This window comes from Lytechinus variegatus, chromosome 8 (genome assembly GCF_018143015.1).
Source record: "Lytechinus variegatus isolate NC3 chromosome 8, Lvar_3.0, whole genome shotgun sequence".
Classification (NCBI taxonomy): Eukaryota; Metazoa; Echinodermata; class Echinoidea; order Temnopleuroida; family Toxopneustidae; genus Lytechinus; species Lytechinus variegatus.
In genome coordinates, this window is record NC_054747.1 from 7069550 (window position 1) to 7085790 (window position 16241).

General features: G+C 38.0%; 1 protein-coding gene across 2 annotated transcripts; it reads left to right on the top strand.

Annotated features, from left to right (window-relative positions):
* Window positions 1–5496: 5496 nt before the first annotated feature.
* On the top strand, window positions 5497–10762 carry LOC121419913 (zinc finger protein 729-like). Of its 2 annotated transcripts, XR_005970656.1 has the most exons (3): window positions 5497–5549; window positions 6660–9685; window positions 10733–10762. XR_005970656.1 is itself a non-coding variant. In XM_041614403.1 (2 exons), exons 1-2 carry the CDS (start codon window positions 5540–5542, stop codon window positions 9404–9406), a joined length of 2757 nt encoding a protein of 918 aa, XP_041470337.1. In that variant the 5' UTR covers window positions 5497–5539; the 3' UTR covers window positions 9407–9874. The 2 variants fall into 2 exon arrangements, 1 of the variants encoding a protein (XP_041470337.1); XM_041614403.1 differs by lacking the exon at window positions 10733–10762 and having other exon boundaries at window positions 6660–9874.
* The last annotated feature ends 5479 nt before the right edge of the window (window positions 10763–16241 follow it).

A 16241-nucleotide genomic window follows, 5' to 3' on the forward strand; every position in this document is an offset into this window, starting at 1 on the left:
ATTTGGTACCGGTACATTCGGCTCTTGGAAACTCGTCCGTTTATAATTATTTTCGTCTGGCGCGCGAGGGGCGTCGAGCTAGGTCAGTAACTTTTCTACGAGAACAAAATAATAAACATAACAAAACTTAATCATGATTAGGCTTTCGTTCGTTCTATTCATCTGAAATACCAGTATAGATCTAGTACTACCTGTCGCCGGACCCCCCACGCACCTCGATTGGTGGAATATGCTATTCATCCAGTCACAGACCTTATTAATTACCCTTTTCTTTTGGTTAGTATAAATATTGGCGCGCTTAACATCGCATCTAGATACAAATCTTCACAGTGATCGAACAAAACCTTAGTGAATGTTTAATTTTTATTGGTTAATGTCCAAAAAGTTCAGGAGCTCTATATTCTCGAAATGTCTAGTTGCGCGATTGACCAAAAAATATAGATCACAACGTCAAATTTTCCAAACCGCTCGCTCGTGGATAATTGTCATCAGAAAATGCTTTGCTCAATTACTTAATTACTACAAAACACAACTTCTTAACACAGAATGGTGAAAAGATAAAATGCCCTTTTGGCCGCTTTGCCTTCTCCCAACAAAAATACGTTCCACGGCCTGGAATGACCCCCCCCCCCCACACACACACACGCTCGCATTATGCTATTCATCCGGTCACAGATAATTACCCTTTTCTTTTGGTCAGTATAAATGTTGGCGCGCTTAACATCGCATCTAGACAAATCTTCACAGTGATCGAACAAAACCTTCTTTGAATGTTTAATTTTTATTGGTTAATGTCCAAAAAGTTCAGGAGCTCTATATTCCAGTGTTGTAGTGCCTTGATGCTCGGCCTTGGCCTTAAGGCGCCTTAAGGCCTATTTTTTCAAAGCCGGCCTTGAACATTCAAGCCTTGGCCTTGAGAGGGCCTTGGCCTTGAGGATTTTGAGCCTTGAAATTTCAAGGCATTTTCAAGGCTTTTTCAAGGCATTTTGTATTTTGTACTTTCATTTGCTTTATATAAGTAATTATAAATGTTTCAATTATTCTGTAATGACACTAATGGTCAAAACTACCAGTCACCAGAGCAACAGCAGTAAGTGTACACTCTAAAAAATATTGGGCAAAATTTTAACCAGCACGAGGGTAGTTATGTATCCAACCAATTTTGGGCGGTATTTTACCCAATGCGGGAAGCATATTGTCCAGTAAGGTTAAAAAATAAGCAGAAATTACTTAAGAATGAGCAAAATTTTCATCACACTGGATAAATAATAATGCCCAAAAGAAATGCCCAATGTTGGTTGGATACATAATTACCATCATGGAGCATTTTTACCCAATATTTTTAAGAGTGTAATAGCTGTGTCATCGATTGTAATTGTTAAATCATCATTATTAAGAATTATCACATTGTAACAAAGAAAACAGCAGTAATGAAAAATAACTATTAATTGGTAATGTGTTGTAATCATGACTAATGATGATAATGACAATATTAATAATGATAATAATGACAGTAATAATGATTATGATCAAGATCATAGTGCTTTGATAATTCTGACAGATCTGACTGCAATTTTGACAACAACTTTCATACTTTAACAAAGCTAACTCTAAGGAATGATTTATAACAAGGTTGATTTCTATTCCATTAGGATTTTCCTTGTATTATTTTCTTTAGCCAACAAGAATGATTTAAGTCTTAATTATATTCTGAAAAGATTTGGAAAACTTGTACACAGACTTTAATTTTGTAATATCCAAATTGGCTATGTCAATGGCATGATGAGCCAAAAATTTAGAGGGGCCAAGCATGGCATATAGAACAAAATTTCTGCCAAAAAATTTGAAAGCGATTGAAGCGAGCGAGCGAAAAAAAATTGTCACCCTTTTGCTATAAGAAAAGCTTTTTTTTGAAAGACTGACAGTATGTTTAGAAAATAATATCAAATTTACTCCACATTTTCCTTTCCTTTATCCCCCTATTTTAAGTTTATTCTTGGTGGTGGAACTTCTTCCTCTCTCTCTCTCAATTTTTTTTGGGGGGGTCTGATATATTTTTAAACAGACGAGAAAGAGGAATGGGAAGAGAGAGAGAGAGGGGATAAGGGAGAGAAATATGTAAGGGGGTAAGAAAGATGGGCGTGGCTGGTTGGGCAGAAAATACTGCAGAATTAGTTAATGATGATAGGCAGTACATCTTTTCTAAATTGTATACATTTTGTTTTGGGTCTAGTGTCTCAGATTGACAAAACAAAGGGAAAAAAATCAATGAAATAACATATTTGTGTTTGTGTCAATATGGGTTCAAGAAATAATGATTAATTAAAATAATGATATATAATGAATAATTATTAATATTATTAATAATTATTAATAATTAAATGTTTCAGGATATAATCAAGATTTACCCCCCCCCCCCAACTAAGGGTATGGGGTGCGCCCCATTTATTTTGTATCCTTTTGAATCAAACTTTATTTTGTAAGTATTCTTTATTCTGGTTTTTTAGGCAAAATATGTGTAGAAGATACAAGAAATGAGAATTGAAATTTGAAAATGGTTGTAAGCAGAAAAAAGCATGAAAACTGTCAAGAATCCTAAAAATGACACATTTTCAAGTCAGCATTTGAAAATTTCAGCTTGAGCTCTGTGCTGTCTTGTCCCCCCCCCCCACAAAAAAAAATCCTGTAGGAAAAATGCCTCTTTTTCCAAAGTAAAAAATGCCTTCTTTTTTCAGAATGATTTTGCCCTTTTTCAAAAAGAAATACCTTCTTTAATAGTAAAAATGATACATTTTAGGTTTGAAAATCACAAATTTTGAATCATGCTTACATCAGTTATTGTTTAGTACAGTACTACAGATCCTGTTCATGGTTACAAAAATGTAGAATGGTGTTTTCTGGTTGGAATATCACAAATTTTTGGCTCGCTTTCTGCACTCGAATCAATTATTGTACTCATTCTATTCCTGTTTACACACAAAAAATGCTTAGAATGTCCAGTTTTCAGGTTGGAATATCACAATATAGCTCGCACTTTGCGCTCGCATTACTTTGATTGGTGAGTTATGTATCCTATTAAAATGCAGTCCTTAAATGCTTCCTTTTCTGATCTGTACATTATCTAGCATTATTTCTTTAATTAGATGTACACATCTTTTTCATGATTACAAAAACAGCTCAGAATATTTAATTTTCATGTCTTATTACACAGGTTTGAGATCGTGGTTCGTACCGGCAACATCACGCAACAGTGATTTAGTGATTTAACAGTCATTAACCCCATAATTGACCAAAAATCGAGTTTTACAACTTCAGAATTGATTTTCTTTTCAAAACTGCTTGCTCGCTACACTTTCTCGCTGAGAAGTAAAACCTAAATCAAAATATCTATCTTATCAATAAGAAATAAATTTAAAAAGGCTTTGCTCAACTTAATTTCTACAAAACAAACAACTAAGTACTTCACGCAGTTGATAATCTCATTTTGAAAATACATGTATCTGTTAGCACAAAAAATTCCCATTTTGGTATATAAGTGCCTTTTTGGCTCTGAACCACCCCCCCCCCCCAAAAAAAAAAAATTATATACAATATATTATGTCTAAATTTATCATGAAATTATTTTTGTTTTTAATGTACAAGGGTGAAATTTTTTATTCGCTCAGTCCGCTCGCTCACATACATTTTTGCCATGTGTGATGTCTAGCGGCCTATAAGCGTTGTTATTGTTCTGTATATCGTAAGTTTGAAATGCCTTGGCCTTGAGGTTTTCAGGCCTTGGCCTTGGCCTTGGGTTTCCATGCCTTGCCTCAGCCCTGGGTATTGAAGTCTTGGCCTTGGGTATTAAAGCCTTGGCCTTAGCCTTGGCTTTGGAGGTTTGAGCCTTGACTACAACACTGCTATATTCTCGAAATGTCTAGTTGCGCGATTGACCAAAAAATATAGTTCACAACTTCAAATTTGAAAATTGTCCAAACCGCTCGCTCGTGCACTGGATAATTGTCATCAGAAAATGCTTTGCTCAATTACTTAATTACTACAAAACACAACTTCTTAACACAGAATGGTGAAAAGGTAAAATGCCCTTTTGGCCGATTTGCCTGGCCCAACGAAAATACGTTCCACGGCCTGGAATGACCCCCCCCCACACACACACACACACAAACAAACAACCAACCACACGCACACCTACCAATAAACTTACAGGGTGCTCCGGGCTATATTTCAATAAAATTCACAGAGCAAAATGTTGAAACTTTGATCAAAATCCATAACAATAATTAACGAAGTTATTGAATTTCAAATATTTGCATTATTCCGGCCCAGTATTCCGGTAAAAGAGTTCTAAGGATTATGTTCATGAATATTTGCCAGGTGGGTTGATGATGTCATATTGTTCTTTTATTTTAGTATATGAAATTAGGTTTACTAATTCCCTATGAAACAATGGGATTGACAACTGATAAGAGAATTAATTACTTCTTGCTGTAATTTTATGAAAATGGAGACACATTTACACATTTATGAAAAAAGGAAAAAGGGAAGTGGGGATGTGATATCATCTAGCCTATATAGCCCTATATCTAATAGATATTTAAAAAAAAGACGTGCTTCGAACTGTTTCACGCTGTTTCATGCACATATTGAAAATTCAATAACTTCATATTTGTTATCCGAATTTGATGATTTTTTCAGCATTTTGATATATGGACTTTGATTCTGTTTATTTAACCATAAATATTTCAATCGGGAGCATTGCTCTCACAGCAGTGTGGCTTTGGGATGGTCGTCCATAAAAGCATATGTTGAATAGTTTTCATTACTTCATATTTTGTTTAATGTTCCTTTCAGTTGTTAATTATGTTTATAATTCAATTTTATCTATTTTATTATGTTCTGGACCCCTAGGCAGAACAGAATGGTAGGCCTAATAATTACCACTCTGAATGGGCAATCCAGCTATTCATATGTAGCCTATTCATTTTATTTTGTAATTATATCTGATGTATTTTGTTTGTGTTTTGCATGTTTTTTTTATGAATGGAAAATAAATACATTACAATACAAAACCATGATATGGGATGGGCTTGAACGTATCGAGACTGAAAATTGCATCCAGAATGGGGGTCGATTTTTTTCTTATTTACTGATATTGTTATGGACGACAATCCCAAAGCCACACTGCTGTCTACAGTAGATCAAAACACAAAATGTTGTTCGTCGGAACTGCCTGAGTTTTCTCTAATTAATTGGTGAGATTACCGGTATTGATAATTGAAATCGTTGAGAATGAGATCATAATGTGAAAGGAGTGTCGATGGATATTTGTAGCATTACAACTGAAACATAATGTTTCTTATTAACTTTCTTTCCTCAGCGACTCAAGGCAAGCACACAGCAGATGATCACTGCCGTGTAGGTCGGGCTGGCTGGGCCGTGAGTCGGCCGCGCCCGTTCTATCTTCAAAACAGCTACCCCGTTTCGCCGGCTGACTGTGTCTGTGCTGCTGCTAAGTGGTGAACTGGAAAATTTGTTGACCATGGAATCAGGTACACATGTAGACCCCGGGGGGGGGGGGGGCACTTCCATTTACGAGTGGATCCCATGCGCGACCATGGGATCTCAAATTTCAAAAGCACCCTATAAACACGTATTTTCCATATTCTGAAAAAGCACCCCTTAAGTGGCGTGTGCAACCCTATCCTTGACAAGTATTGGAAACGAATCGATACTAAATAAGGATTCCCTGTATTGTACCCTTAAACAAGTACAGCAATATTTCAAACATATGGACGTCTGTCGTCGTTTTTACCTTTACCTACATCATTGGGTTAAGTTAAGTGAAGCCCAACAGGCGCAAAATGTACTCTAAACATGTAGCGTTGACTCCTTGGGCAAAAGTTACATCCTTTATAAAACATTTTAGTCTTGATTATTTATACCCTTGCAAATTTGACCCTAAATTAAACACGTAAATTTCCTCGCGAAAAAGATACCCTTTTTTCATTATTTTAGTGTTTTTGACACCCTTATTACATTACGTATCAACATGCCCTATCTTGAAAAAGACATCTTTTTGCGTGTTTTTTTGGTCGCGCATGGTATCCACTCGTCAATGTAAGTGCCTCCCCCCCCCCCTGGATGTAGACATATAGGCCTAATGATCTGCTAACTGTTAGGCATATCAATTAAAATGTTCAGCTTCAATAGCCTATATTAGCACGATTACTGGGTTGAGTAGAAATGTGGCAAAAAAAGGTGTCAATAATAATTTGTGATTGAATCTTGAAAATTTACAAGCTTCTTGGTCTTGTGTTAGATGTTAGTATTAGAGATCTGGAAGGCCTCGACATTAGTAAAAGTAGGGTTGGTTTGTGAATTCATCTGTAGGCCTTGTACTAGTAGAAGTTTTTGTTACTTTTATGTTTGTTCTGTGTTTACTTAATTGTTCTTATTGCTGTAGTAGGATAGCTTACTCATCCTTTCCTAGCTTGGATGATGGGAATTGGTGATTATAGGTTAATGTACAAACCTTAGGGGAGAGGTTTTAGTGTAACCTTATAATTCATAGGTGCAAATAGAAATTTACCTAAATATTGTCTTCATGCACTGTACTTACTAAATGTTGTTTATAAAAAATAAATCACTTCTTATTGCAGACACTCTGCAAGCTGTTCACTCTTTCCAGTGCCAATTCTGTGAAGAGGTGTTTTCATCCAGCATTCAGATGGCACAACACTGGCAAGACCACCACCAGGAGGACCACATAGAGCAGGAAGCATCAATCTACCACCTCCTCCAGACAACAGCCTTTGGTCTCACTCACCCCATGGCCAACAGTGCAAGTGACACCATCAAGGGTAGCAGTTGCTTGACCGATTCTAACCACCATGTTTCACCTGGAAAGTGTTCCATGTACAAGGAGAATTTAGTATCAGAGGAAACATGTCAAGGACTCGGTCAAACCCATTCTGTTGAGAGTTCGAGTCAAGTAGCCATCTCTGTAAAATCTTCAGACTCACAATCTGTTCCCAAGAAAGGATTGAAGGACTTCTGTTGTGAAATATGCGGTCGGACTTACACAACCACATCAAATCTGAACAAGCACTATCGCACACATACAGGTGTTCTCTACTTCTGTAGCCTTTGTCAGAAAGGTTTTAAGTATAAAGAGAGTCTAAAGAAACATGAAAAATGCCATACACAAAGGAAGACTGAGAATCATGACTGTGTCTATCAGTGTCAATTTTGCCACAAGAATTTTCCTGACAAACTCAGATTAAGTATTCACTTTCGTTCTCATCCTATGGAGAAAACGCACAAATGCAAGCAGTGTGAACGAACCTTTCTCTACAAAAGTGGATTAAGACGACATATGCTTTCACATGCTTCTGAAAAGGCACATATATGTCTCCACTGCACAAAAAGTTTCTTGACACTTCATAGTCTGAAGGCACATATCAAGACCCATTCTGGCAAGAAGCCGTTCTCCTGTGACAAATGTGAAAAGGCTTTTGCTCAGAAGCTTACATTAATTGAGCATATGAAATTACATGAGGACACCAGATCTTATAAATGTAGCTACTGTGGAAAAAGTTTCCATCAGCGTTCAACACTGTGGGGACATGAGAAGCTACACAAGCGTGAGAAGGTTCACAGATGCAGTAAATGTGAGGAACATTTTGGGACGTTAAAAGAACTTCGGAGTCATGAGAAGAAGCATTGGTTGGATTCCAGGCTGCACAAAACTGTTGACACTGATGGGGAACCTGTCAAGGATTCTGTGCAAACTAGACGATTTGAGTGTGATCTCTGCGGGGAAGCGTTCACCCAAAAGGCAGTGCTGCAAACGCACTACAGGAGACATACAGGCGAAAAGCCATTTAAATGTAATGTATGTGGGAAACAATTCAGACACTTGGCATCCAGCAAGAGACATGGTTTAATCCACAAAGGTATCAAACAGTATCATTGTGATATGTGTGATAAATCATTCACCAAGAAGTCCTACTTGAAGTGGCATGTCTCCAAGCTTCACTCCACTGTTGATGACAGCAGACTGAAAGTTTGTGATGATACTTGTAAAGAGAATTCGGAAGCTACAGACTCCCAGTCCGTGACAGGAACTGCTGAAAAGTGGAATGAGGATCCAGATAGTGTGTTATCACTAGAGGATTGTGGTGGCAGTGATATGGAGTCTGATGATCAGAGACCATTCAGTAGTCTAGAGGAGAAAGAAGGAAAGTGTAGAGATGAACTGGAGGACTTAACACAAAAACATGAATTTGGTGGTCAGAGAAAACAAAGTGATTGTGAGAATAACCAGATGGAGAGTCTGAATACCCCTGACCATCCAAGCTCGCAGATCATGGAGGGAACAAGCGTGATAGTGTCATTCCAGGATGTTTGCGATGTGCCAATCAATGAAGAATGCGTCCACACAATGAATGTCCTGGACCATGTCATGCAACTGGCTGAGATTTCCCAAAGGGACGTTGAAGAGTGTCAGATCCAGATTGAGAATGTTCCGGGTTCCCCAGGTGAAGGGAGAAGCATGGAAACTGATCTAGATAAGAATAAAACACTGCTACATGTATCTCTTGATAATGTAACCATTGACAATCAGAAACCTTCTGCAGTTAAACCTTTTGTGTGTGAATTATGTGGACGAATGTACAGCTCAAATTCATGCCTTCTGAGACACAAGCAAACTCACCTGATCTCCAAGCCCCACAAGTGCAATTTATGTGACAAGTCCTATAGCCGACGACCACTCTTACGAGAGCACATTCAGTTCTCGCACAGTGAGCAGTACAAGGTTCACAAGTGTTCATTCTGTGAGAAATCGTTTCCCAATGCGACCAGATTAGAATTGCATGTCCGTACCCACACACAAGACAAACCCTTCAAGTGCCGAGAATGTCAGAAAGGATTCGCGGACTCCAGCAATCTCAGGAGGCATGAACGCAGTCATAAGGGGTTGCGAACACATAAGTGCCCCCAGTGTGGACAGCTGTTCTCTGAGAAGCCTGCCCTTCAGCGGCATCAGGCCAGGCATCAAGGAGAGAAGAACTATCAATGTCAGCACTGCACCAAGTCGTTTGTTCTGAAGACGGACCTACAGAGCCACATCATCTTGCATAGAGCTGCCAAGGAATCAGAATGCTCTCTTTGTGGGTTGACATTCAAGCGACAAATCAGCTTCAATCTTCATCAGGCTACCACCAAAAAAAGTGCCAGGAAATGCAGAGTTTGTGGCATTGGATTTGCGAATGAATGCAAGAGACGCCAACATGAACTCAGTGAGCATAAGTTTATTATCAATGACTCGGGGTTTGTCTGTGGATGCTGTGGGAAGAGTTTTAATAGGCTCGGTAAAATGGTGAACCATATAAGAGAGCATTAATGAAATGTCAAAGTTTCAGACCTTTGAAATTTCTGCATATGGTGGGTGGGGTAGGGGACTTCACAATTTGAAGGCTTTTTTTTCTCACTGATAGTTATAAACATATTATAATCTGATAGGCAAGGCCTGTCTTACTGTCTACTTAGATTGAGTGCTCTAGTCTTCTTTCGTTCTCGTTTTTTTTCTCTCTGCTAAACAAAAAGTCATAAGGGTGAAGATCCCTGCTCCTGATTGTATTCCAAGTCCACATGCAGAAGTAAACGAGCTATGCGACTTAAAGTTAGAAATTAATGTTAATAATAAAAGAATTGAACATGATTATAAAAGAAAGATGTCCATTTTGTGTTTCCATGCTGGTAATTTTCATTCTGTTGTGCTTTAAGAATGTAAAAGGTACCTAAATTTAATAACAGAATATCATTTTTTCCACTCTATTAGACATTTAAACTCATGAATATTGGGATTAATGTCAATTGTAATTAAGATCAACCCTCAATGGACTGATATTTGAGCTGTATTGAAGATGGGGGAGGGGGTCTTGATGATCTAAGACCCCTCTCTGATTTAACCCAAATTAATGAAAGACCCCTTTCTGATTTAACCCTAAATTAATTAAAGGGGTACCAAGGCTAAAGATAATTGTTTATTTAAAATAAATTCTAAATATAAAAGCAAAATACTGTAAATTTCAAAATCTGATAACAAATATTGAAGTTGTTGAATTATGAATTTTATCAATATTTTGTGAAAACAGTTCTATGCTCATCATCATAAATATTCATTTGGTGGGCTGATGAAATCATGTCCCCACTTTCCTTTTTTCTTATTTTATTACATGAGTATCATAAATATCTCTTACTTTCATACATGTGTGTATTATGTCTTCCTCATAGTAAAAATTGCAGCAATCAATTTCTATAAATCTATTGGATAATTCAATCCACTTTTTTCAATTCTTGAAGAAAAAAAGACCACCACATAATTGCATATAATAAATAACAAAATAAATGTCGGATATAACAGCAGTTTTTCATTGAAAATTCATGATGACGTGCATAGAACTATTTTATTGAATAATGCGAGAATTTTAGAATGTCATTGCTTTGTTATTCTAAGTCCGATTTTGATCAAATTTTCAGTGTTTGTTAGCCTGATTTTTCTTTAGAGACGGCAAGTATTGTGGTGTCCTGTTGTTTTACGCATATATATGTTGTGAAGTTGGACTCAATGTTTTTTCTCTCTCTCCGCTAATCAAACGGTCATAGGGGTTGATCTCTGTTCCTGATTGTATTTCAATCTAGAGCTAATCAGGCTATGAGACTAAAGGTTTTATGTTGGAAATTAATGTTAATAATTGTAACTTTACCATTAATATGACAATAACCGTATGGTAACTGGGCTGCACTTTATTTTCCTCGGAACATTTTGGGCCTAGCTAGGCTTATGGGGAAAAAATATACGGTAAAAATTTGGCCAGTGGCGTACCACACAGGAGGGGGGGGGGTTGGTTACACAGGTGTTCAAACCCCTTTAAATGTATTTGATACCCCACCTCGCCACCCCTTAAAAAATGTTGAATACTTTTTTTTGGGGGGGGAGTTGTCAAAAGTCCTGCGTACGCCACCGAATTTGGCAACCAGGTGGGTGTTTAAATAAAGTTGTTCATAAGTTAAGAACGACTGGTGATCCTTTCTTGTACATGGTATATGCATTGGCGACGGTTTTGCGCATAAGAAAGGGTCACCAGTCGTTCTTAGAGTCTCTCTTAACTCAGGGGCGGATCCAGTTTTCGCCAATAGGGGGGGGGGGGGCGAAAAATATTTTGATCAACATTTTTTTGATTGGCCGCTACAATCTAGCTTTTTTTGTTGGTTTTTTAGGGGGTAGTCCTAACTAAAGACTGAAGTTTTAAGTATATGTTAGTATTTATTGCTATAAACAATATAAGGTATCTCATGTGGTCTTAATATATAATGCGAGCGCGAAGCGCGAGCTAAAAATCTTTGATATTTTATGTCCTTAGAACTGAAGATTCAGAGCAGTTTTTATAATCATGAACAAAGATAAGTATCCGACTAAACAATGCGAGCGCGAAGCGCGAGCCGAAATTTTATCATATAGTAACGTGAAAAGTGACTCAATTAGGACTGTTTTAGTGATTAATTTTTTGATATACTGACATGATAAAGGAGCATTTTGACAAATTTTGGTAAGAATTTCCAAAGAGCATAGGTTTCTCACAAATCAATCAAGCAGCGCAAGCTGAACATTTTGATACACATTAACAATTTGTGTAAAACAAACAAAATAATGAAAGCTTGATGTGCGAGCTAAAAAAATGTGTGCAAATTGATATTTAGAACCGGATATATTGTATATATATTGGTTATATATTAATGTCATTTAACCCTCTTGAATAGGATTCATTACACAGGCAATGCGAGCGCGAAGCGTGAGCGAAAATTTTTATATAAAGTCTATTTTCCAATTCGTCCCCTCACCTTTTTTGGGGTATCCTTTCGGGGTCGGGCCGGTCGTTACGAGGCTGTAAATTACCCATCATGGGTAAAATACCTCTTTCACCTTTCTTTCTGTTTTTCGTAGTTTCTATCAAGGTAAAGAGTACAATTTTTTCTGCAGGTTGTCAAAAAATAGGGGGGGGGCCGGCTCGGCCCCCTCCTGGATCCGCGCCTGTAACTCACGAACGAGCAAGGTTTCCATGCTTAGTTTAGGCCTACAATTTTATTATAAGTCTTAATAAAACGGGCATCAGATGATCAGAAGAAACAATTCCATTATCAATTACATATTAATTAATTGGTTTGACCCTCCTCATGCTAAGTCTTAAATGCCTGATAAAAGGGTCCCCCCCCCCGTTTATTATCATGAATAAATAAATTTTCTCTTTCGCAGTGATGAATTTGGTATATCGCCCTCTATTGGGAATATCAAGTAATATTGGGCGATGAAGTGGCACCACTGAAATATATTTCAAAGCTCATGCGAGGTTCGAGCCCTTGTCGCGTCTTTCAGATGGTGACCGAGGTCGGCGGGAGGTCGGTCCCAGCTATATGCACGCATGCACACACACCGTGTATAAGTTGATCAAAATTGATGTGAATTATATAGGCCTCATGTATATGCCCCCACGAGGTGAAAAAGGGAACTTTAATTGTGTTATGAAGTATAATTATTTCAATTACCTTATGTCATGTTAAGTTCTATGATAGATAAGTAGATATACATCCAGTTGATATTGTATATAGATAAGCCCCTATTTCTAAAAGTATTTTTCATGCTGGGGAGGGGGGGGAGCTGACAAGCCCCTCAATTCCAATCATTGGCGGCAGAAGCCAAAAGATTAGGGGAGTCCACCTGAAATTTGGGGATGGACACGGTAAAAAATTGGACAAGCCCCCCCCCCAAAAAAAAAGGTTATCAACCTGAATTTTAGGGGGGGGGGCAACACACGTTTCAGGGACGGTCCACGTGAATTTAGGGGGGACGCAGGAAAAAAAAATTGAGAGAAAAAAAAATTATCAAAAAACAATTTAGGGGGACCGTCCCTCCTACATAAAATTTAGGGGGTCCCCCTCCCCCACCCTGCTTCCACCGCCTATGATTCCAATATCAAATTACCGTTTCATAATTTTGCCTTTTGCTCGGTCGCAAATCCCCCTCAGGCAACAGGAAATGTAGTTTTGTTGGTTAAACGCCGTCAAAAAATTCCCAATATGATATGGTTGCCCCCCCTCCATCTCTGGGGGGGGGGGTGCTATGTGGCAATGTGACACTTTGCGTGATAGGCCTGTAAGTCTTCTGTATGTTAAATCGGACATGCAGTGCCTGGCAATAAAATTACACTGGATTGGATTTTGCCCTCTCAACTTTTCACCATATTTCTATGAATGACCTTATAGGGCATATACATATTTGGAGGACCCCCCCATGAATTTTAAGTGATGAACAGAGAGGGAAGATGAAAATATTTCAACGGCCGGGAGTTGAAAAGGACACACTGTAAAAACTGTGGTGTTAAATCTGACACCAATTGGTGTTAATAGAGGACCACACCCTGAGGTGTTAAAACAACACCCTAGAGATTGAACATAACACCAAAGAGTGTAAATGTAACAACCATAGGTGTTGTAATAACACCTATAGGTGTAAAACTAACACCACCAATTTAACACCGATGTAAAATAACTGGTGTGGTCATCTATGTACACCAGTTAACACCATAGTTTTTGCCGTGCATATCCCACAGAACTACATTCTTCTAAATGAGTATAATCAACGTGTCGATCCCCACAAATAAAAAGAAAAAGGTCAACTAAATATTTCATTTTGGTAAATACGTACAGATGGCGTGCCTTGACCCCCAAACTTTTCTCAAATTGGGAAGAAAAAAAAGAAAGAAGTAAAAAAAAAGTGGGTAGAGGCCCTATACCATCATGGAGATATTTAGAAATTGGACTTTTGTGTGAAAAGGGTTTTAGCTCGCTCGATCACAGCCTTGTAGAAATTTCGTAATGTCTAGCCCCCTGTTATGTTTCGGCTTACTGATTTAAAGCCATTGGTGTTAATCTATCTATTTCTGATAGCCATGTGGTTTAGATAAAATATGTTAACACTCTAAGTAAAAGCATTGAGCAAAATTTTACCCAATATTCGGGAGAAATAGGACTTGCATGTTTGCTTGGTATTTTTTTAACCCCATATCGACTATTTCAACGCAACATCGCGTAAAATTTATCTTTTTTATAATACCCACCAACATGCATCTTATTTTACCCAATATTGTGTAAACTTTGATTTTTAGACTACAGTCATGGAGAACCTGCTACATGTCAACTTTATTTTTATTCACAAATTAAAAAAATATTCGTGTAGACTTTAGGCCTACCTCGGCAATCATTTTTGTCAACAAAATTAATCGAGTCGTGAAATGGTTAGAAAATGAAAAAATATATAACAAGACGGTGTATTATTGCCACGAATATAAAACCATGCAGAATTTCATAAGTATGGTTTAAAATTCTAGCTTCTAGACTACGGTTAAACCATTTCAGGTTTAATTACCAGAATACTCCCCATGTTTGAACTTCCATATCAATTTGTTGTGTACAAAAAACGCTCCTTTTATAAGGCATAGAAATGGGACGTTTAACGCACAGTCACTAATACGCGCCGCTGTCTTCGCATCGTGCAGGCAATCTACGTGTATAGTGGCGGGCTGCTACATTGCGGTGCAGGGGTGTTCAACTTACATATCGTGAGCGCACTCAGCTGCGTGTTTTCACTTCTTCTCCTTTCTCTCCTTTTCTTGTCATTTTTCCTCGCATTACTTGTTTTCATAAATTTCCCTCTCACTTTCCTTGTTTTCTCACTCCCTTCAGTTTTGTAACTCTTCTTGATCACTTGCATTCATTGGCACACCCCCAGTCAAAAATGGTACGGTCCTATCCAACATACACTCAAGTAAGTCGTCACTGTACGAATAATGAAAACTTGCAAAATTCTTCACGCGTTGCGTTGCCTAGCTATGCGTGTGTACTGTGTACACACAATGCCATCGGCTGAACCCGCCAAACTATAGTGACCAATTATTGCAAAAGCTTTTGCAAATGTGAAAAGTGACAGAGGTTTTTTTTATCCAATCAAAATAATTCTTAGGTATTCGCAATCTACAGCATTTTCTGAAAAATGTCTTTTTTTGATAGGGTCTATTGTGACGTATATATTTTTTTACAACAATGTGAAGTCGCACCAAACGTTTCGATTCCTGCACTTGCCCATTGGCTCATGTACAAATGGATTTCCAAAATCATCAAGAAAGGTTCCAAAAACCTCAAAAGTGACAGAACTTAATTTGACTAAAATTAAATGAAAATCATATCATGTTCAAGGTGAGAATCTGCTCTATTCTATTCTGTTTTGATAGATCACCTTGTTGACGCGTTTGGGAGATATCTTAACAAATCCGTCAAAAAAGGCGTATTTTTTTATTATTCTCCATAGGGAAATAATTTAACACGCTACGCACTGCAAAAAAGGAGCGCAAACAAATTGATATGAATAATTTCTTGGCAGTCATCCCATATCAATAACTCAACAATGTCCGAGGTCCTTGTTTGTTTTTGGACTTGACTCTTGTTTGTAGTCTTTATAATTGATGTCAAGTGCACTTTTAGCTCACTCCTGCAAGACTTGAATGCATGTGCCAAAGGATGTATATATTAACTACGACCGAGAAATATTTGAACGCGGATAGGGTACGTGGTGAGAAAGCCGAAAAAGTTAACATTCTCTCGTTCGTATACCTGCCTCACCTCCACAATATGCCCTTCACTATATCTTCCGGTTTCACTGCCCCCCCCCCCCTCTCTAGCTCTCTCCCTCAGAATCACTCTGTCCTTAAATTGCACTCTGAACATTTCCTTCCCTCTATAAATGTGAAAATATTGTACTGAACTTTAGCAAACAGGAACCATTTATCTAACATTGATGGGATGACGGGGTTTTGATGGTCCCCGTCTGCTCTGCATGGGTTTCAGGGGGGGGGGGTGAGACAGGGCCCGGCCCACACAAGCCCCGGCCCCGCCCTCTAAAAGTAATTTTAACACCTCAGGGTGTGGTCCTCTATTAACACCAAATGGTGTCAGTTTTAACACCACAGATTTTACAGTGCACGACTACGAAAACAAAAGAAAAAGAAATAAAACGAAAGGGAGAGGGAAAATGTGATATACTAACAAGTGTTGGATATACTGACAAACCCTATTGAATCATACTTCCATTTGAAAATAAAATCAATGACCAAAAATTTTCACTC